The 19,763-nt window shown below is 43.0% G+C and overlaps 2 protein-coding genes across 11 annotated transcripts in view; one reads left to right on the top strand and one right to left on the bottom strand.

Annotated features, from left to right (window-relative positions):
- MFSD2A (MFSD2 lysolipid transporter A, lysophospholipid) overlaps positions 1-13,200 on the bottom strand; it is a 188,188-nt gene extending 174,988 nt beyond the window's left edge. The window contains exon 1 of the mRNA XM_078783177.1: positions 12,830-13,200. Coding sequence (XP_078639303.1) covers positions 12,830-12,897 — 68 coding nt within the window. The 5' untranslated portion in view covers positions 12,898-13,200. The remainder of the gene's footprint in view (positions 1-12,829) is intronic.
- A 125-nt stretch (positions 13,201-13,325) lies between these two features.
- Positions 13,326-19,763, top strand: part of LOC137432409 (ATPase family AAA domain-containing protein 2) — a 155,564-nt gene continuing 149,126 nt past the window's right edge. For 6 of the 10 annotated variants that reach the window (XM_068124320.2, XM_068124316.2, XM_068124319.2 and 3 more), the window contains exon 1: positions 13,327-14,077. In XM_068124320.2, coding sequence (XP_067980421.2) covers positions 13,970-14,077 — 108 coding nt within the window. In that variant the 5' untranslated portion in view covers positions 13,327-13,969. Of the gene's footprint in view, positions 14,078-14,617; positions 14,640-14,673; positions 14,958-19,763 lie in introns of those variants that run through there. The other 4 variants (XM_068124313.2, XM_068124315.2, XM_068124322.2 and 1 more) reach the window with 4 other exon arrangements.

Below are 19,763 nucleotides of genomic sequence, written 5' to 3'. Positions count from 1 at the left end.
GGTTGGTGTATCGATGTTGGCAAGCGCGCTCTCTCTATGCATAACATCTGCATGTGTTCCTCCAAAAACAGGTCCTGGATCGTAGTGTAAATAGCAGCGTAGTCTTGTAAATAATGCTCCCTACCGGCTGTATGTTTAGTTTGAGAATTCTTTCCGGATTCGGTTATCCTGTGGGTGTGTTTCTGTGAGGAGAAGGGTGCAACGTCGCAGGGGGACATATTTACTCATTTGTGAATATCTGTAAAACTGTCGCACTCAGGGTAGAGTTAATAGTAGAGGGAACTACATTGCGTGCCACACTAAAGTAGGTAAAAATTTATCGGGTCGGGACGCCCCGAGGGTAGAGAAGGGTGCAATGTTGCGAATATGGAATTTGGCCTCCATATCCGCTTGTAAATATTCCCCTATTTTCTCCGATACTCCCCAACTCTCCCTTACCCCATTCCCTAGTCCCATTGTCTGTAAACAACACCCATTAGAGCCGATCTTCCCCTTCATCCCCCCATTAAATGTCGTGCCCAGGTCCCCCGCACCACACGTAGACAATTATAGGACATCTTGCTAGTTATTCTTAATCTATGTCAGTTAAGGACTTGTTTCCATTAATTATGACTCTTCGTTGCACCAGAATGTGATTATATGGCACCTGTTAGGAAGTTTAGGACCTCCCCATACCTCTCCGCATCTCTTCCCCATGAAGAAGCGCCAACTACAACAACAACAACAAAAGAGGGGGGCGGCGCGGTGACGGCATGGGGAGTGGGCGTCCTCCTTCCGGCTCGGTTAGCCACCATTGACCACGCGCTCCACGGGGTTACCACGAAGGGGCTCCCTGTCCGCCCCTCGTCAAGGGCGGAGCCGGTAACCCCCGCACCCAATGAGAAGCCATGGGCCGATGCCATCTGGGGCGGCGCTAACGAGCCGAGGGCGTGTCACTCCCCGCCGGATATATACGCGGCCCCGCGCCGGACGTGACGAGAGATGCGCCCCGAGCTTGGAAGGAAAAGACGCCACCCTCCCGAGCGCTGAGCGACCTCCCCAGCTTGAGACCAAAGTCGCGACCCACAAGCGCTGTGATACCTTCACGCATCTCTGGACACCACCGTACGTGATTCTGTCCCTGAGCCAGGTGCACCTGAGCCATCGCGACCTGCCTCCCCTTTTCATCAACCCCCGTGTGAGTCAGCATTTTGTCCCGTGTGTCTGTCGTCTGTCCGGGGATAATATAAGAGTGTGTCTAAGTGCCTGTCTTCCTATGCTGTCCCTCTTGTAGTTGTAATCTAACCTTTTTCCGTACGAATATACTTGAGAACTGAACCCCTGGTGTCGTATTGTGTCATTATAACCCAGCCGGGTGTCTTCTCTTTCCTATTGAGCCAGCATAGCGCGATTAGTCAACCCCGGGTGCAATCGGGGTAACTTGTACGGATACGGCGGCCATCCCGCTCGGCCCACCATACCATCAAAGTCGTATCTGTAACAATATTATCCAAAGGAGGAAGAATATGGCGGACTGAGAACACAGTGTGGTGTGTCGGGGTCCGTTTATTTATCCTTTAAAATACATCCAAGGTGCAACATGAAACCTTAAATCATACTATGAGCCTAAACCTGAAGAGAGCCTAAACCTAAACCATCCAAGGTGCAACCTGATCTTTTCTACCCCCGTTAATTCGCCCCAGATCCACTTCTTTGAAATACCGACTTCTTTCCTGGAAGTCCTAGCAATGTCCATGTGTTTTATACCTCTCCCACCCCTCCCCCCCCCTTCCCGTGCCTCCTCCCCCCAAGCCTTCTCCCTCCCACAGATCTCCCGATGTCCCTGCTCTCAAATGTTGTACTTGCGTGCTTCCCTCTCTCTCCCCATCTTGTCGCCCGCTCCCTTTATCTTATGTTTTATGCATCAGTTTGTCTTTTTGTGATTAATGTTAGCTTTTACATGAGCCTCGATCTCGTATACAAAAAAAAAGAAAAAAAAGAAGAGGAACCAATGACTACAAGCATGGAAAACAGGTATCTACCAAGGAACCTGATAATTTAGGGATGTTATCAGCTAATACGGAGACAGATACGCAGGGTGAGGCCGGTGCTGTCACTGTCAGCACAAGTTGATATTCACCAGCAGGGACATCTTGGCTTCCAGGATGCTTACACTCATAATGAAAGAAATATGGAAGATGTACGCCATTCTCTAACATGTGCTGAACGGGAAGTTGGCCGGTGTCATCTCTGAGATAGCTGAAGTAACGTTTTATTTGGCTGCCACGAAACGAGTAGTCGCCGAATTGGAGCATTCGGAAAAGACAACTCAGCAAGGCTCACTATTGTTGAGAAAGAGGAAATGCCGAATATTAAAGGAGGCTCATTGGAATTTTGAGCAAATCTCAAAGACAAGATTCTGCAAAAAAAAGTGCATCTGCAGATGCAAAACCTGAGTGCTGCACGTTGGATAGGAGATGCTATCCTATCCAACGAAAACAAATATAAAACTACAGCAACGGTTTTCACAAAATTACTTGAGATTCCCTGTGAGGTTGCTGCAAAAATCTCTCTTGTAAAGGCTCATCGTTTGCAAAGCAAGAGAGGAAATGAGGAAACATCCACATCTGCTCAACGATAAAAAGAGGAACTATCGAGAACCATCGACGAGGAACCGTTGAGAAATGTCCGAGACCCAATAATCACCCGGATGTCGGATCGTGAACGTGAACTTCGGGCTTTTGAGCAGCCAAGACAAAGGCGAGAAATTGGTAGCAATCATCTAGGATCTGAGCGCACATCCATCCACAATAATCTCTCTCCCAAGATGAAGAGAGAAAGCGGACGTCTTGCAGCAATCGCCGGTGTTATTCACAATAAACAGCATTTAGCAACTTCAATTAAGGTTAGCAGGACAAAAGTTTTCCTTTAAACGAAAGCAGGATTTTCTTTTTTTCTTCCATTTGTTTTTTTCTTCCAAAAGGATTTTTCTTTCATTTGTTTTGAAATCTATTAAGTTTAGCTTATTTGATTAGTGTTTCTTTGTAGTTCATGTTAAATCAATACTAGGTAATATTTTCGTGTCGACCCTGTAGTGAACACCTCAGGGTGACGGATGGCCAAAACGAGCTTTACTCCGAGGCGTACAAGCCGAACTTGGCAGGATTATCTCTTTGGTGCATGTGGGGGAGGACCCGAGGCCTTACCTGAACAGGCAGCCACGACGGGGGTTTATTCCTCGCCCCACAAACGAATAAACGAACAAGACAGGCACGACAAAGAAATGCAATCAATATGGGGTTGATTTAAATAATGTAAAGTAACAGGGAAGGTGAGGTAAACGAAAAGTTCAAAATGAGGGTCCCTCCATATGGACTCTAAGACATGAACAAGGGAAAATAACGAAAATAAATGTTCAGTGTCGTGCAGCCACTTAGCTCCGGTCTGAACAAGGGTTTGGTGTGGTTCACAGGTCCCGCGTCCCTGCACGGGAAAACACGCATTGGCGCGAAGTCGCGTCCACAGCCAGCGACTGGTGCGAGGCAAAGAGGCAAGAGCTCCTCCCTTGGTGCTTCTCGTTCGGCTGCACCGAGCTCCGTCCGTCTCTTCGACGTACCCCGCACGAAGCGCCACACGATCGTGTCCCCCTTTGTCAGTGACCAGGTAAGAAGATACGAAGAGCAAGCGACCAGGCAAGAGAGACCTCCCCGACCAAAACCATAACAAAAAGAGAGAGATTCAGGTGGAATCTTCCTCCTTATCCTTTCCAGCCCGAGCTGCCTGACGTCACATCACTAATCGCCGAAAGCGATTGAATCACCCCATCGCTCCTCAACCACTCACAAAGCTCGGGGCGTGGTTTCCTTTTCCATGCATCATCGAGGCAGAGCCTAGTACTTCACTGAGAAGGTTCGAGTGATGTCGGTTGTAGGAGGGGCGGGGTTTAGTCTATCGGGCAGCTGTGGGGTTTTTGCTAGCCCTGTCGGTGCTGTGGGTGAATGGAGCATTCGTGGCATGGCTTTTTGATGAATATAAAAACGAAGGGCAAGAGTACAAGAGGCCTTTACACACAGGGGAATTGTTACCCATAAGCCCCACCTAAATAACACAATTCCACTCCTCTGTGTGGAGACACATAAACGCTCTTACGCAGATAGTTGGCCTAACTTGATTTACATCGAGGTAGGTTATTCTTCTTCGCGACACTTGGAGCATGCTAATCTACACATTCTGAACTTAATTAACGCATTTCATCCATACCCCAAAACCATAACAATATTTAGGAAAATACTAGGAAAATGATAAAGAAAATTGATGTTCATCAGAAAATTGTTTTAAGAATAAAAAATATGTATGAGTCTACACAATGCACAGTCCTCATTGGAGGACAACTGACAGGGTGGTTTCAAGTACATGTTGGAGTTAGACAGGGATGTTTCATGTCCCCAACCCTGTTCAACATGTTTCTTGAATTTGCCATGAAAGAACTGAAAAGTCTGGCTCGAGGACTTCGGCTGACTGACAAAATGTTGACGATGTCAGATATGCGGATGATACGGACGCCTGTGTCTGCTGTGTTTGCCAAATTAAAGTTGGCAACAGATGAGCTCGAGAAAGCATGCAAGAAGTGGGGATTGGGGGTGAATTCTTCCAAGTGCAAATTGATGACCGCAGATAACAGCAGAAGTATCATAATTGGCGGCAATAATGTGGAACATGTAAGAGATTTTAAGTTTCTCAGGAGCAATGTCCCAAACTGTACAGCGGATGTTCCGTGTCCCTGGTGAGACAAGAGCAAAGAGTGTCCCTGGTGGCACAGGCATTTGGTAGACTTAAGGATAAAATTTGGAATTCATCGTATGTGTTGAGACAGCTGAAAGTGAGATTGTACAAGGCCCTCATTTTGCCGATTGCCTTCTACGGATCTGAAGCCTGGACTCTTTTTTTTTTTTTTTAAGACAAGTGGACACTCGTTGTTTTCGAGATGAAGTGTTTAAGGTCCATTCTGGGAGTCATGAGACGGCAGAGGATGAGAAATGTAGATGTGAGCAATACACTCAATATAGCAAAAACGACTGAAGATGTCATCATGTCAAGGCACTTCAGGTGGTTTGGTCACGTGGTTAGAAGTCAGGATGACACAAACCTATGAAGGGTATACAAAACTGACTTCAGCAACCCAAGACCCAGGGGAGGCCTCAGAAAAGATGGAAAGACGATATTAGAAAGGAATTGGGATTGCCATTGTTGACGGCTGAGAAGTGCACTGAGAATCGAGGATGATAGAGGAAGCTCACTGTCATGTGCGATGCAAGGGGACAGCTTCAGCCCTGTGCAATCAATTCAAGTAAGGCAAAAGGTTAAGCAATTGGTTCATGTCTGTCCGTCTCTCTCTCTGTCCGTCTTCCATCGAGGACCATCAATGATGTGCAGACGAAGGTTTATGATGTGCAAAGGTTTAAGGCATTTTATGGACCCAACAAAAAAAAAATGCCATAAAACGTCAATTTATGATCGAGGAAAAACTTACTTTAAATTGAATATTGTATTTTGAACACGAATCGAAAAATGAATCGGAAAATAAATCTGCTGTTTAACAGTAGTTTGCCTCTGAATTTGTTCCAATCGCACATGCCAAGAAAGTAAATGGACACTTCCTTTAACAGTCAGAACTGCTGCTAAGCTCAATTCCACAGTTTAAATTTTGAAATTTGGCCTTTCTCTTTCTCTTTCTCTTTCTCTCTTTCTCTTTCTCTCTCTCTCTCTCTCTCTCTCTCTCTCTCTCTTTCTCTCTGCCCCCTGTCTCCCTTCCTCCCCTCCCCCACCTCTTTCTCTCTCCTCCCCCCCTCCATCCTTGCCCCTCACTCCCCCTCTCCCTCTTCCCCTCTCCCCTGGTCACTCTCCCCCCCCCCCTCCCTCTTTTTCCTCTTGTTCCCACCCCCCTCCTCGCACCCATCCCTCCCACAATGTACAGTATAGCAACATATGGTGAGGCTTCACTCTCACACTTTCCTCCCTCTCCCTTCTTTTTGTCCCTTCCCCCCCCCCCCCCCTATTTCTCTCCTCCCCTCTCCCTTTCTCTCCCATCTCTCTCCCTCCCACCTCTTTCCATCTGCTCCTCTCTCTGGGAATGTGGCTAGGAGTGCGATGGGAGGAGAGAGGGGAAGGGGTTGAAAGAGGAGGCGGAAGGGGTACTGGAAGAGGGAGAAGAAGTGGGAGGAGGGAGGAGAAGTGGTGTGAGTCTGGAGGAAGGGTGGTGGGTGGGAGGAAGGAGGGTAAGGGGTAGAGTAGGAGTCCTGAGAGAGGGATGGGGTGGAAGAAGGGAACCTGCATTGCCTGACAATGTCGGGTACCTTTACTTGTTATTAATGAATTAAAGATTTTTTTCCCCAAAATCAATATTTCTTTCATTATGTTTTGCTATGATCTTGGCTCGGCTGAATTATTGTTAACTTGCTTTGGGCAATTCCTTAAATTTGCAGATAAATAAGATTTTATTGATTCACAAGAGTTATGAGATTTATTTGTAATAGAGGTTATCAATCTCATACAAACAATTTATTTCTTGAAAATAAAATTTAAACATAAATTAATTGCACTTATTTTATTTGGATCCCCTAATGTTCCATCGAGATAGAAAATAATTACCAACTAACTAACTTTGTACAATTATATACTAAAACTGGTGCATATACTGGGTCCAAACTGAGAGGGGCTGGCCCATGCAGGGTTGGATTATCATTGTACTCATTGTAATTAAGAATTATTGGTATCACGTCAGCAACTGTGCTTGTCACCCAAGGAGAAATTCAAGATATTGGTGCTCCTCGTCATCATTGATCAGCTAATCAGTAACTTGAAACACCGTCTTAAAGCATACAAGGAAATCAACGATAGGATGGATTCCTGTCTAAGCGATATTGCCTCTCTCTGTCTCTCGCTCTCTCTGTCTCTTGCTCTCTCTCTGTCTCTTGCTCTCTCTGTGTCTCTCGCTCTATCTGTGTCTCTCGCTCTCTCTGTGTCTCGTTCTCTCTGTCTCTCACTCTCTCTGTCTCTCACTCTCTCTGTCTCTCGCTCTCTCTGTCTCTCGCTCTCTCTGTCTCCCGCTCTCTCTGTCTCCCGCTCTCTGTCCCTCGCTCTCTCTCTCTCTCTCGCTCTCACTCTGTCTCTCTCTCTGACTCTCTCTGTCTCTCTGTCTCTCTCGCCCCCTGATGGTCGTTGATGAGTCGTGCGTGGGTGTGGCATCATGGCGGCTGTGTGTGTGAAGCTGTGAGTACTGTGTTGTGTTGGTGTCTCTCTCTCCTATCCCCATTTCACTCCCTTTGTGTCCTTGTACGTGTTTGTGAAGTTTTCCCTGTGTTTCCTTTCTTTGTTGAGACAAGAGAGAGAGCATGCACGGTGAGTTTGTGTGCTAGGCCTAAATAACCTTGTGTTCTTCGGGCCTGTGCTCTGCTTGCGTGTTTCTCATTATAGCGGCTATCGGCTTTTCATTTCTTTTTACCTTCCTTTTACATTCGCCTGCAGGTTTTTCTCGTGACAGGTTCTCTTTTGTTTGGTTTTGAAACCGTTTCTTTAGTTTCATTTATTTATAGCTATGGCGAACATTCGTTTGCACAATAGCAGGTATGAGTCATTGACTCATAAACACAGGCTTATTGCTTGCCCGCCTGATGGAGTGAGCGTCGAGGATGTGGTAACCAGTATTGCTAACGTTGTCGGCCTGGATAATGTCCTCACCACCTCCAGGATGAACCACCGAAGTGGTTTTTGTATCGGAGGAACGCCTCGTTGGAATTCTATCATCTCCTGTTCCTGTTCAGGCTGGAGTTCCTCAAGGCAGTGTTCTGGGCCCTGTGCTTTTTCTGGTCTTCATTAATGATCTATCCGACTCTCTGGAAAATCCTCTCTATCGTTTTGCTGATGACTCCACCCTCTTCTGCTCCATATCTCAACCCTCAGATCAGCAGACAGCAGTCTCTTCCCTCTCTGCAGACCTGGAGAAAATCACAAACTTGTCAAACAAGTGGAGCATGTCTTTCAATCCTGACAAATCACACTCTCACTTTGTCTGTCCGAAAGAATGTCTGGAAAACCCTCCCATCTACTATCTCAACAATCCTCTCGAAGAGGTTCTGCCTTTTAGGTATCACTATCTGCCATGATCTTGCCTGGGAAAACCATATTTCCAAGCTGGCCTCGATAGCCAGTCGCTGACTGTGCATCCTCCATCAAGCGAAGTCCTTTGTTGGCATTACTGAGCTAAACCACTACTGAGCTTTCATCCGCAGCTTGATGGAGTACTGCTCTCCCCTCTGGGCTGGTGCACCTGCTTATAAACAATCTCGGCTTCACACTGTAGAAATCAAGGCTTTTAGAATCATTGGTATATCCCACGATGAAGCTGATTTTGAGGGCCTTTCACTCCCTCACCGCAGGCAACGTTGGTGGTCTTTCTGTCTTCTCTGTCCTTGCTCCCCTGCTCTGTCTGTGCTCTATCCCCCAATTTTTTCCTGCAGGATGCACAAGATCTGCCAGCAACTCTCTTTTGGTGAAACTGCCAAAATCAAGGTACTCTGCTCACCTTCACTCTTTCAATCCTCTTTACTCCCACCTCTGGAACAAACTCCCACATTCTCTTCAATCCCACTCCTCCAGGTCTTTAAGACAGCTGTTCACAATCATCTCTTATCTTCCCCCATCCAAAACCTTGATCTTTTCTACCCCTGTTAATACACCCAATCCACCTTTTTCAAATTCTGTTTTCTTTCCTGAAAGTCCTTGTAGTGTCCATCTTGTTTATCCCATTTATTCCCAGCTCTCTCCCTTCTACAGATCTCCCCATGTTCCTGTTCTCTCCTATTGTGCTTTCCTCTCTCTCGCCCTATTGTGTCCCACTCCCTTTATGATATGTGTAATGTGTGTTTCTGTTTATGTTTTCGTGTTTTTCTGTTTATGTCTGTTTATGTTTTTGTGTTTTGTTTTTGTGTTGTATGTGTTAGCTCTTACATGAGCCTCGATTTTGAATTAAAAAAAAAAACTTGAACAGTTTTCCTCCGATTTTCATGATGTTCAGTTTTATGGATAGATTGTAGATGGGGATACATATTCTTAATTTACACTCCAACCCTAAATGTTGAAGGTTTAAGGTCATATTGTGGTCTGAAAAAAATATGGCCATCATTGGATCGCTGGCCAAGGGTAAGTCGTAGGCGATCGTCAAGGGTAAGGGGGAGGCTTAGCCTTAACGTTCACTTTGTGACTGCAGATATCTGGTTGTCTTTGTCGATTTAGTTTCAAAATATAACGAAAACAGATTTTTTTTTTCTGGAATGCCAGCCGCAGTTTCCATACAATCATGCAACTTTGTTAAAAAAAAATAAAAAAAAACTATCCATGGGTAGGCGCTCCTATGTTGAAAGATTTGTGGCAATCGCATCAGCAATTGCGGATAAAACAAATTACAAAGCAAAGAAGAAAAAGAGCAATCAGAGCTTGCAATCCCTCTCCAGGATGTATTTTCAGTGGGTTTAAGGCTTTTGTGTTAAAACAAATATGGCGGCCGAACCACGTTATCGATGACGTCAACATGTTTTTCTCCACTAATTTATTCCTAGAATATGCTCAAGAAATTTCATCTTGATCGGATGACGTTTTGTACTTGTCAAATTATGACGTCATAATAGAGGCACGTATGAAATCATCATTCACAGATGTTATTCCACATTGAGAGTTCTTTACAATGAGCAATGTCTCAATTTTTTCTATTCAGCGCTTTCGGAGATATAGAGGTGCAAAGTTTTTCGTTTTTTCCAAGATGGCGGCCCAAACACGTGACCGATGACGTCATCATTATTTTCTTTCTCCACCAATTTATATCTACATGACGCTCAAGAAATTTAATCTTGATAGGATGACGTTTTGTACTTGTCGAATTATGGCATCATAAAGGAGGCACCTATGACATCATCATTAACATATTTTATTCCCGATGGAGAGTTCTTTACAATGCGCCATGTCTCAATTTTTTATATTCAGCGCTTTCGGAGATATAGAGGTGCAAAGTTTTTCGTTTTTTTCCAAGATGGTGGCCGAACCACGTGACCTATGACATCATAATTATTTTTTTAATCTACAGGTGGAGTTGCACCGATTGGTGAAATTTTCCTGTCAATCGGACCAACGGTTGCAGAGAAAATCCTATTTAATCTGTGCAAACAAACAGACAAAAACACACAGACAAACAGACAAAATGACTCAAATGCAATACCCTCTCCTCTGGCGAGGGTAATAAAGGTGAAAAGTGAGGGTGGAAGAAAAAAACGTGAGGGCAGAAGAAAAAAGTGAGGGCAGAAGAACAAAAAGAGAGGGCGTTGGCGAACATTCCACAACATGGTCAAGGATGGTTGTGGACACCTATTACCAGTAATATATTATTTAACTACCCCCGCTAATTTCGGTCCCCTTGTGTTTTATACCTCTTCCCCCCCCCCCCCCACCCCCTTCCCACGCCTCCTCCCCCTCTCTCCACGCCTCCTCCCCCACGCCCCCTCTCCCTCCCACACTTCTCCCTGCTCTCAAATGTTGTGTTTGTGTGCTTCCCCTTCTCTCCCCATCTTGTCTTCCGCTCCCTCTTTTTATATATTTTGTTTGTCTGGTTGATTTGTTTGTGAAATAAATGTTAGCTCTTTCACGAGCCTCGATTCAGTATACCAAAAAAAAAAAAAAGAGCATCATCATCTAAGCCTGGTGTTGGCTTAACGGTTTAAGTGGCTGGCTTAAGATCCCAGGATCTTGAGTTCTTGAGTTCAAGCCCCTGTCATTCAATGTAATTAGCACCACGCGGGTTAACTCAGCCTGGCATCCTTCCAAGGCCGGCAAAATAAGTATCAGCCAGTTGGCAAGGGGGCACTGCATCAGCAGCACAGCTGCAGCCCCAGGAAAATGATGCAGCCAAGCAGCCACAGGCTGCATACAAATAAATAAAAAGCATCATCAGAGTATCAACTAGAACAGCACTTGGTAGAGCGCATACCTCTGCCAGGCTGAACAGTTTATGTTTTGTATCCCACTGATAGGCCGGATCTGGATTCAAACCTGAACCAAAATCTAATTGGCTTGTTCTTGCCACCCAACCAACTCATCCACCAAGTTTAGTCAATACTCATCCGTAACTTTTTTAAATATCATGTTATATCTTGGGTAAAATGCCAGGGGCATAGAAAAGGCCCCTTTATAAAAGGGTTTGTGCCATGTGGCAAAGTATAGAAAAGAAGGGACATTCCATAGCTTGTAGAAAATGCCAAACAATACAAAATAAGGGGCATTCGAAAAATCTCGTGTGCATGCTGGACTACCCTTGTGTTCTGAGGAACCAAGTAATGCTCTAGAAAAGATCACATAAAGGGGCGCCAATTTGATTCGTACAGCTGAATGAAGAAGTAAATGTATTTTATTTGCCAGATTTAGAGCGCCCCTTTATATGAACTTTTCTAGAGCATTACTTGGTTCCTCCTCAGAACACAAGGGTAGTCCAGCATGCACATGAGAGCGACACTTGGCAAAAGAGAACAAAGATGAATGGCACTCAGTAAAGCATCCTTTTGACCTCAAAAATAATTGGTGTTTCAATTCAGTGACCTGATATGCAAATAGTCTTCAAATTTTAAATTAATCGGATGAAAATTGAGGATTTTAGAAATCTGAAAAAAGTGGATGACCGTTGGTTGACCTTTTGGCCGATGTTGACCTCAAAAATAGTTGGTGGTTCATTTCAGTTGGCTGACATGAAAATCCTATTCAAATCTCAAGTTAATCGGCTGAAAATTGAGGATTTTAGAAATTTAGAAAGGTTGTTGACCTTTTGGCCTATGTTGACCCTATGGTCTATGTTGATCTGCAAAATAGTTGGTGGTTGAATTCAGTTAGCTGATATGTAAATCCTATTCAAATTTCAAGTCAATCGGCTGAAAATTGAGGATTTTAGGAATTCAAATAGGTTGTTGACCTTTTGGCCTATGTTGACCTTTTGGCCTATGTTGACCTTTTGGCCTTTGTTGATCTCAAAAATAGTTGGTGGTTGAATTCAGTTAGCCGATATGAAAATCCTATTCAAATTTCAAGTCAATCGGATGAAAATTCAGGATTTTCGAAATTTGAAAAGGTTGTTGACCTTTTGGCCTATGTTGACCCTATGGCCTATGTTGATCTGCAAAATAGTTGGTGGTTGAATTCAGTTAGCTATGTAAATCCTATTCAAATTTCAAGTCAATTGGCTGAAAATTGAGGATTTTAGGAATTCAAATAGGTTGTTGACCTTTTGGCCTATGTTGACCTTTTGGCCTTTGTTGATCTCAAAAATAGTTGGTGGTTGAATTCAGTTAGCTGATATGAAAATCCTATTCAAATTTCAGGTCAATCGGATGAAAATTCAGGATTTTCGAAATTTGAAATGGTTGTTGACCTTTTGGCCTATGTTGACCCTATGGCCTATGTTGATCTGCAAAATAGTAGGTGGTTGGATTCAGTTAGCTAATATGTAAATCGTATTCAAATTTCAACTCAATCGGATGAAAATTGATGATTTTAGAAATTTGAAGAAAAGTGGTTGACCTTTGGCCTATGTTGACCTTTTGAACTAAAAAATATATAGGATTTTGTCGGACCACAAACCTACCATTTGCTGAAGTTTCGTGACGATCGGTTTAAAATTGTGACCTATAGGCAAGTATAAGTGAGTGGACAAACAAACACACACACAAACCGGAGTGATCAACATACTTGTCAATTTTTTTTACTAAGTATTTAGTTTAAGTAACAAACAGACAGGTGTGAAAAAATAACCTCCACCCACCTTCGGCGTCGGAGGTAATAATAACACATCATGAGGTCACCATCTGACCTGACCTTGACCTTCAGCATCGTGCATTGTGACCGTTACCACGGGATGGCTTTTTACAAGGGTCTGCCCCGGAGGCCGGATGGCCTAGAGGTAAACACAGAGCCCGACCCGATCAATGTGTGTGTCGCTCCTCAAATGGGCGTTAAACAAACGGGCGTCCGGTCGACCTGCATTCGTTGGTGGATGTTAAAGATCCCACGGTGTCCTTCGCGGAGAGTAGGCGAGCTATCGCCGGCATCCTTAACTACCTCTGGGAAGGCAATGGCAACCCACCTAGTATAACCTTTTGTAAAGAAGCTGCTTCGTCAGCACCGCCGCTCTGTGAAGACCCTGGTACGCCTCCTCATTCATTCATATCGTATTCCATGTCGTTCTTTTTGGTCATTCCTTACTTCGTTCGCTTTTTTTTGTTTATTTGTTCTTCGTGAGTTCATGTGGAAAAATAAACTTGAACCCGCGTTAAAATGTACCTGTGGCGCTCCAAGGTTCTCTAACCTTTGTACGGCGAACTTGGATGACGAAAGAGTAGACGAAGTGAGAAGACGAAGGCGAATTGGTGACGAAACGGCCGAATGATGAATTGAAAGGCACATCGTGGGCGCTGTCTGTGCTGCGAGTAAAAAGGCGGGATGGGGCGACATTCAAACGGGCGAGACCGGGAGCGCGGGAACGCCATTGGCCTGCGAGCTTCTGTGGAGCCGCCGTTGATTACCTCATGATGTAACAAGAACAACAACAATTATCACGCACACCTCATTTTGCTAGTTAGCGTTAACATTTCTTCGAAGTTCGAACCCTCAGAATCGCGACCTTAACCCCATCGTCTGAGGTAAATTCACCTCCGATGGCGGCACTACTTGAGGTTCGGGGCAAACGCGGCTTTTGCCCGAGTTGATCCCTCCGCCGTGTTGAAGTGAAAACAACGCTTCACTCAGCTTCTGATATCATAATAAATTGTTTTTTCAGATTATGAGGCGATTGTAGGGTGGGGAAAGGGGGGCGAGAGTCGGCAGGAAGAAAGGCGGGTGTTCCCGATCGGCTGTTCGAGAACACGATCGAGCCGAGGAAGAACGGGCGAGCCAGAGTGGGAAAATGGTTCACACCCGGCGAAGCAACGCCGCGGACTTGGATTCGAGTAACGAGCTCGTCACGCTTCGACCCAAGGCGGCGTGTCCGGCCAAGGTGCAGCGAACCAGCGAGGTGAGTCGGGGAAGCTGCGGAAGGCCGCCGGACCTCGTCGCGCGGAGCCGCCGGCCTAGCTAGCCGAGGCCGGTGCTTTGCGGCCTACGTCAATGGCTCTGCTCGTTCGTCGCTTTGAGAGTCCGAGACCCGTCGTCTCGTTCCCTTATACCGTTCGCGATTCGGTCCGAGTCTGTGGCCGTTTCCTCATGTACCGTCATCGCCGTCTTTGTGCACGTTGCGAGCTTTTCCCGGACAATGGCAACATGGCATCGCGGGAGCCAAACTGGTGACCTATGTTCGCCATAATTCGGCGAATAAATGTCGCTTCAAACTTTAAATAAGTCTCATGTAATATCGGTAACGTCTGTTCAGTTCGATCCCAAACAAAATGGATTTGTTTTTCAAAAAGAAATAAATAAATAATCAACCCTTTAACATTGTGAAGGAGTTCGTTATTTATTTGTTTTCGACACCGATCGCACGCATTTTAACCTCGTGGTAAATATTTACATCGGGTTCGGGGTGTAAAAAGAACGAGGTGTGCGCGAAGGAGACCCGAGAGAGCGGCCTGCGCCGTGTGGTGACGGAGGGTCGTCGTGGGGGGACGGTAGGGCGATCGCTGGTCCGGCGGACCCGGGTTCTCGTGGTTTCTGTCGGGCCCAAGTATTAAGCGGTGACCCCGGCTCAACCGGCCGCGCCGAAGGTCTCTGGTCCTCGGAGTCGTAGCCGGTGGAGCCGGGGTTTCTAAAGCGAACCCGCGTACAGTGAAGAAACGACAGCTGAGGGCGAAAATGGCGTCGCACGTCTCATGCCGTCTCATCGTTGCTTGTGCGGGTCGTCGGGCGGATGGCCCCGAGTAGTCCCGGGGTCGTGTCGTGACGACCCTCGGAACGTGTAGGTGTGTGTGACCGATTTGGGAACGAGACGAGGTTCGTACGGCCTCGGATAGCTTTGTTGTGCACGAGTTATTGTGTGCACGTAACATGGGGAGACGAACAATAACCGAGGAGGTCGTGCGGGGATTCCTTGAGCAAGTTTCACCCTTTAGATGAGGTACACTTGAGAGCACGTGGAGTGGGCGTGGCTACGGCTTTTAGCGGCAAAAGTTCCTTGTTTTGGATTTGTACTTCCGACTGCAGTTCACACACTGATGTTTTTTTTCCCCTTAAACAGAAGTAAAGACCTGTTTTATGTGCACGTGGTACTACTTTTGGGTTAAATTGTGCTTCGTGTCACTGCTTGTTGTACACCGCACCTTTCCTATGCCATCTCCAGGCATTGCAAATCGTCATTGCTGGGCACTGAAGGTGGCTCGGCAATGACGCACGCTGAAAGGGAGTACTCAGTTTTCACTCTGGTTGTTGTACACCGCACCTTTCCTATGCCATCTCCAGGCATTGCAAATCGTCATTGCTGGGCACCGAAGGTGGCTCGGCAATGACGCACGCTGAAAGGGAGTACTCAGTTTTCACTCTGGTTGTTGTACACCGCACCTTTCCTATGCCATCTCCAGGCATTGCAAATCGTCATTGCCGGGCGGGCACTGAAGGGGGCTCGGCAGTGACGCACGCTGAAAGGGAGTACTCAGTTTTCGCTCTGGTTGTTTGTTTGTTTGTTTGTTGTACACCGCTCCTTTCCTATGCCATCTCCAGGCATTGCAAATCGTCATTGCCGGGCACCAAAGGGGGCTCGGCAGTGACGCACGCTGAAAGAGAGTACTCAGTTTTCACTCTGGTTGTTTGTTGTACACCGCTCCTTTCCTATGCCATCTCCAGGCATTGCAAATCGTCATTGCCGGGCACCAAAGGGGGCTCGGCAGTGACGCACGCTGAAAGAGAGTACTCAGTTTTCATTCTGGTTTCTTGTTTGTTTGTTTGTTTGTTTGTTTGTTTGTTTTCTTTCTTGGTTGTCCGGACGATATCTCAGCCATCCTTTGAGCTAGGAAGCTGAAATTTCGGCACAGTCGTGAGCAAGTCCTTTGTCAAATACGGTATTTTTTGTTTTTTGAATAATCAATTAATTGAGGAGTTATTTAATTATTAGCGTTTAATTAAGTACTTATTTAATTAATTAAATTTCATTTCTCTTCTGACCATTATTAACTCAGGCACCTTTTGAGTTAGGAAGCTGATATTTGGACATGCCAATGACCAGGTGATTTGGCTGCAAAGGATATTTTTGATTTATTAATTAATCAATTAATCGATTAATTATTTAATTATTCGATTAATGACCCAAAAAATTTTTTTTTTTAAGTTACAGATTCTGATGAAATAGTGGTAGTTTATGTGTTCTCTGACCAAATTGATTACCAATTTAATTTTTTTATGATTATTATTTATTTATTTTCATTATTAATCATTTATTTATTTTCTTTCTCATTTGGCCAATATCTCAGGCACCTTTTGAGCTGGGAAGCTAATATTTGGACATAAGTGACCAAGTGATGTGGCTATCAAGGATATTTTTGATTTATTGATTAATCATTTCATCTATTAATTATTTATTGATTAATCGATTAATTATTTATTGAGTAATCAATTAATTATTTAATTTTTTATAAATGACTTATTTAATTAAATTTCTAAAAGATACATCTTCGGATGAAGCACTAGTGGTTTAGTTATGCGATTAGCCAATTGATTATGAAAATATTTTGTGATAATCTTTTATTGATTTTAATTATACAATTAATCAATCAATTAGTGTACACCTCTCCCTCCCAATGCAGCCTTAATGAGCTGCACTGCGGTATTGCCGGGCGCCGGAGGCGCCCCGGCAATGCCGCGCTGCAGCATATTTAATTATTTGGCATGGGGCGGTGTACTTTGAATGTATGTGTACTTGTTTGTTTTCTTTCTTGGTTGTCCGGGCGATATCTCAGCCATCCTTTGAGCTAGGAAGCTGAAATTTCGGCACAGTCGTGAGCAAGTCCTTTGTCAAATACGGTATTTTTTGTTTTTTGAATAATCAATTAATTGAGGAGTTATTTAATTATTAGCGTTTAATTAAGTACTTATTTAATTAATTAAATTTCATTTCTCTTCTGACCATTATTAACTCAGGCACCTTTTGAGTTAGGAAGCTGATATTTGGACATGCCAATGACCAGGTGATTTGGCTGCAAAGGATATTTTTGATTTATTAATCAATTAATCGATTAATTATTTAATTATTCGATTAATGACCCAAAAAAATTTTTTTTTTAAGTTACAGATTCTGATGAAATAGTGGTAGTTTATGTGTTCTCTGACCAAATTGATTACCAATTTAATTTTTTTATGATTATTATTTATTTATTTTCATTATTAATCATTTATTTATTTTCTTTCTCATTTGGCCAATATCTCAGGCACCTTTTGAGCTGGGAAGCTAATATTTGGACATAAGTGACCAAGTGATGTGGCTATCAAGGATATTTTTGATTTATTGATTAATCATTTCATCTATTAATTATTTATTGATTAATCGATTAATTATTTATTGAGTAATCGATTAATTATTTAATTTTTTATAAATGACTTATTTAATTAAATTTCTAAAAGATACATCTTCGGATGAAGCACTAGTGGTTTAGTTATGCGATTAGCCAATTGATTATGAAAATATTTTGTGATAATCTTTTATTGATTTTAATTATACAATTAATCAATCAATTAGTGTACACCTCTCCCTCCCAATGCAGCCTTAATGAGCTGCACTGCGGTATTGCCGGGCGCCGGAGGCGCCCCGGCAATGCCGCGCTGCAGCATATTTAATTATTTGGCATGGGGGCGGTGTACTTTGAATGTATCTGTACTTGTTGTACACCGCTCCTTTCCTATACCATCTCCAGGCATTGCAAATCGTCATTGCCGGGCACCAAAGGGGGCTCGGCAGTGACGCACGCTGAAAGAGAGTACTCAGTTTTCACTCTGGTTTCTTTCTTACTTTCTTGGTTGTCCGGGCGATATCTCAGCCATCCTTTGAGCTAGGAAGCTGAAATTTCGGCACAGTAGTGAGCAAGTCCTTTGTCAAATACGGTATTTTTTGTTTTTTGAATAATCAATTAATTGAGGAGTTATTTAATTATTAGCGTTTAATTAAGTACTTATTTAATTAATTAAATTTCATTTCTCTTCTGACCATTATTAACTCAAGCACCTTTTGAGTTAGGAAGCTGATATTTGGACATGCCAATGACCGGGTGATTTGGCTGCAAAGGATATTTTTGATTTATTAATTAATCAATTAATCGATTAATTATTTAATTATTCGATTAATGACAAAAAAATTTTTTTTTTTTAAGTTACAGATTCTGATGAAATAGTGGTAGTTTATGTGTTCTCTGACCAAATTGATTAATAATTTAATTTTTTTATGATTATTATTTATTTATTTTCATTATTAATCATTTATTTATTTTCTTTCTCATTTGGCCAATATCTCAGGCACCTTTTGAGCTGGGAAGCTAATATTTGGACATGAGTGACCAAGTGATGTGGCTATCAAGGATATTTTTGATTTATTGATTAATCATTTCATCTATTAAGTATTTATTGATTAATCGATTAATTATTTATTGAGTAATCAATTATTTAATTTTTTATAAATGACTTATTTAATTAAATTTCTAAAAGATACATCTTCGGATGAAGCATTACTGGTTTAGTTATGCGATTAGCCAATTGATTATGAAAATATTTTGTGATAATCTTTTATTGATTTTAATTATACAATTAATCAATCAATTAGTGTACACCTCTCCCTCCCAATGCAGCCTCAATGAGCTGCACTGCGGTATTGCCGGGTGCCGGAGGCGCCCCGGCAATGCCGCGCTGCAGCATATTTAATTATTTGGCATGGGGCGGTGTACTTTGAATGTATGTGTACTTGTTTGTTTTCTTGTTTGTTTGTCCGGGCGATATCTCGGCCATCCTTTGAGCTAGGAAGCTGAAATTTCGGCACAGTAGTGAGCAAGTCCTTTGTCAAAAACGGTATTTTTTGTTTTTTGATTAATCAATTAATTGAGGAGTTATTTAATTATTAGCGATTAATTAAGTCCTTATTTAATTAATCAAATTTTCTTTCTCTTCTGACCATTAACTCAGGCACCTTTTGAGTTAGGAAGCTGATATTTGGACATGCCAATGACCAGGTGATTTGGCTGCAAAGGCTATTTTTGATTTATCAATTAATCAATTAATCAATTAATCGATTAATTATTTAATTATTCGATTAATGACAATTTTTTTTTTTTTTAAGTTACAGATTCTGATGAAATGGTGGTGGTTTACATGTTCTGTGACCGAATTGATTAATAATTTAATTTTTTAATGATTATTATTTATTTATTTTCATTATTAATCATTTATTTATTTTCTCTCATTTGGCCAATATCTCAGGCACCTTTTGAGCTGGGAAGCTAATATTTGGACATGACAGTGACCAAGTGATGTAGCTATCAAGGATATTTTTGATTTATTGATTAATCATTTAATCGATTAATTATTTATTGATTAATCGATTAATTACTTATTGATTAATCAATTAATTATTTCATTTTTTATTAATGACTTATTTAATGAAATTTCTAAAAGATACATCTTTGGATGAAGCACTAGGGGTTTAGTTATGCTTTTAGCCAATTGATTAAGAAAATATTTTGTGATAATCTCTGCGGTATTGCCGGGCGCCGGAGGCGCCCCGGCAATGCTGCGCTGTA

The sequence above is a fragment of the Myxine glutinosa genome, chromosome 8 (genome assembly GCF_964187855.1).
Source record: "Myxine glutinosa chromosome 8, kmMyxGlut1.1, whole genome shotgun sequence".
Taxonomy (NCBI): Eukaryota; Metazoa; Chordata; class Myxini; order Myxiniformes; family Myxinidae; genus Myxine; species Myxine glutinosa.
Note: the sequence above shows the minus strand (reverse complement) of the source record. Positions and strands in the feature narration are given on the sequence as shown.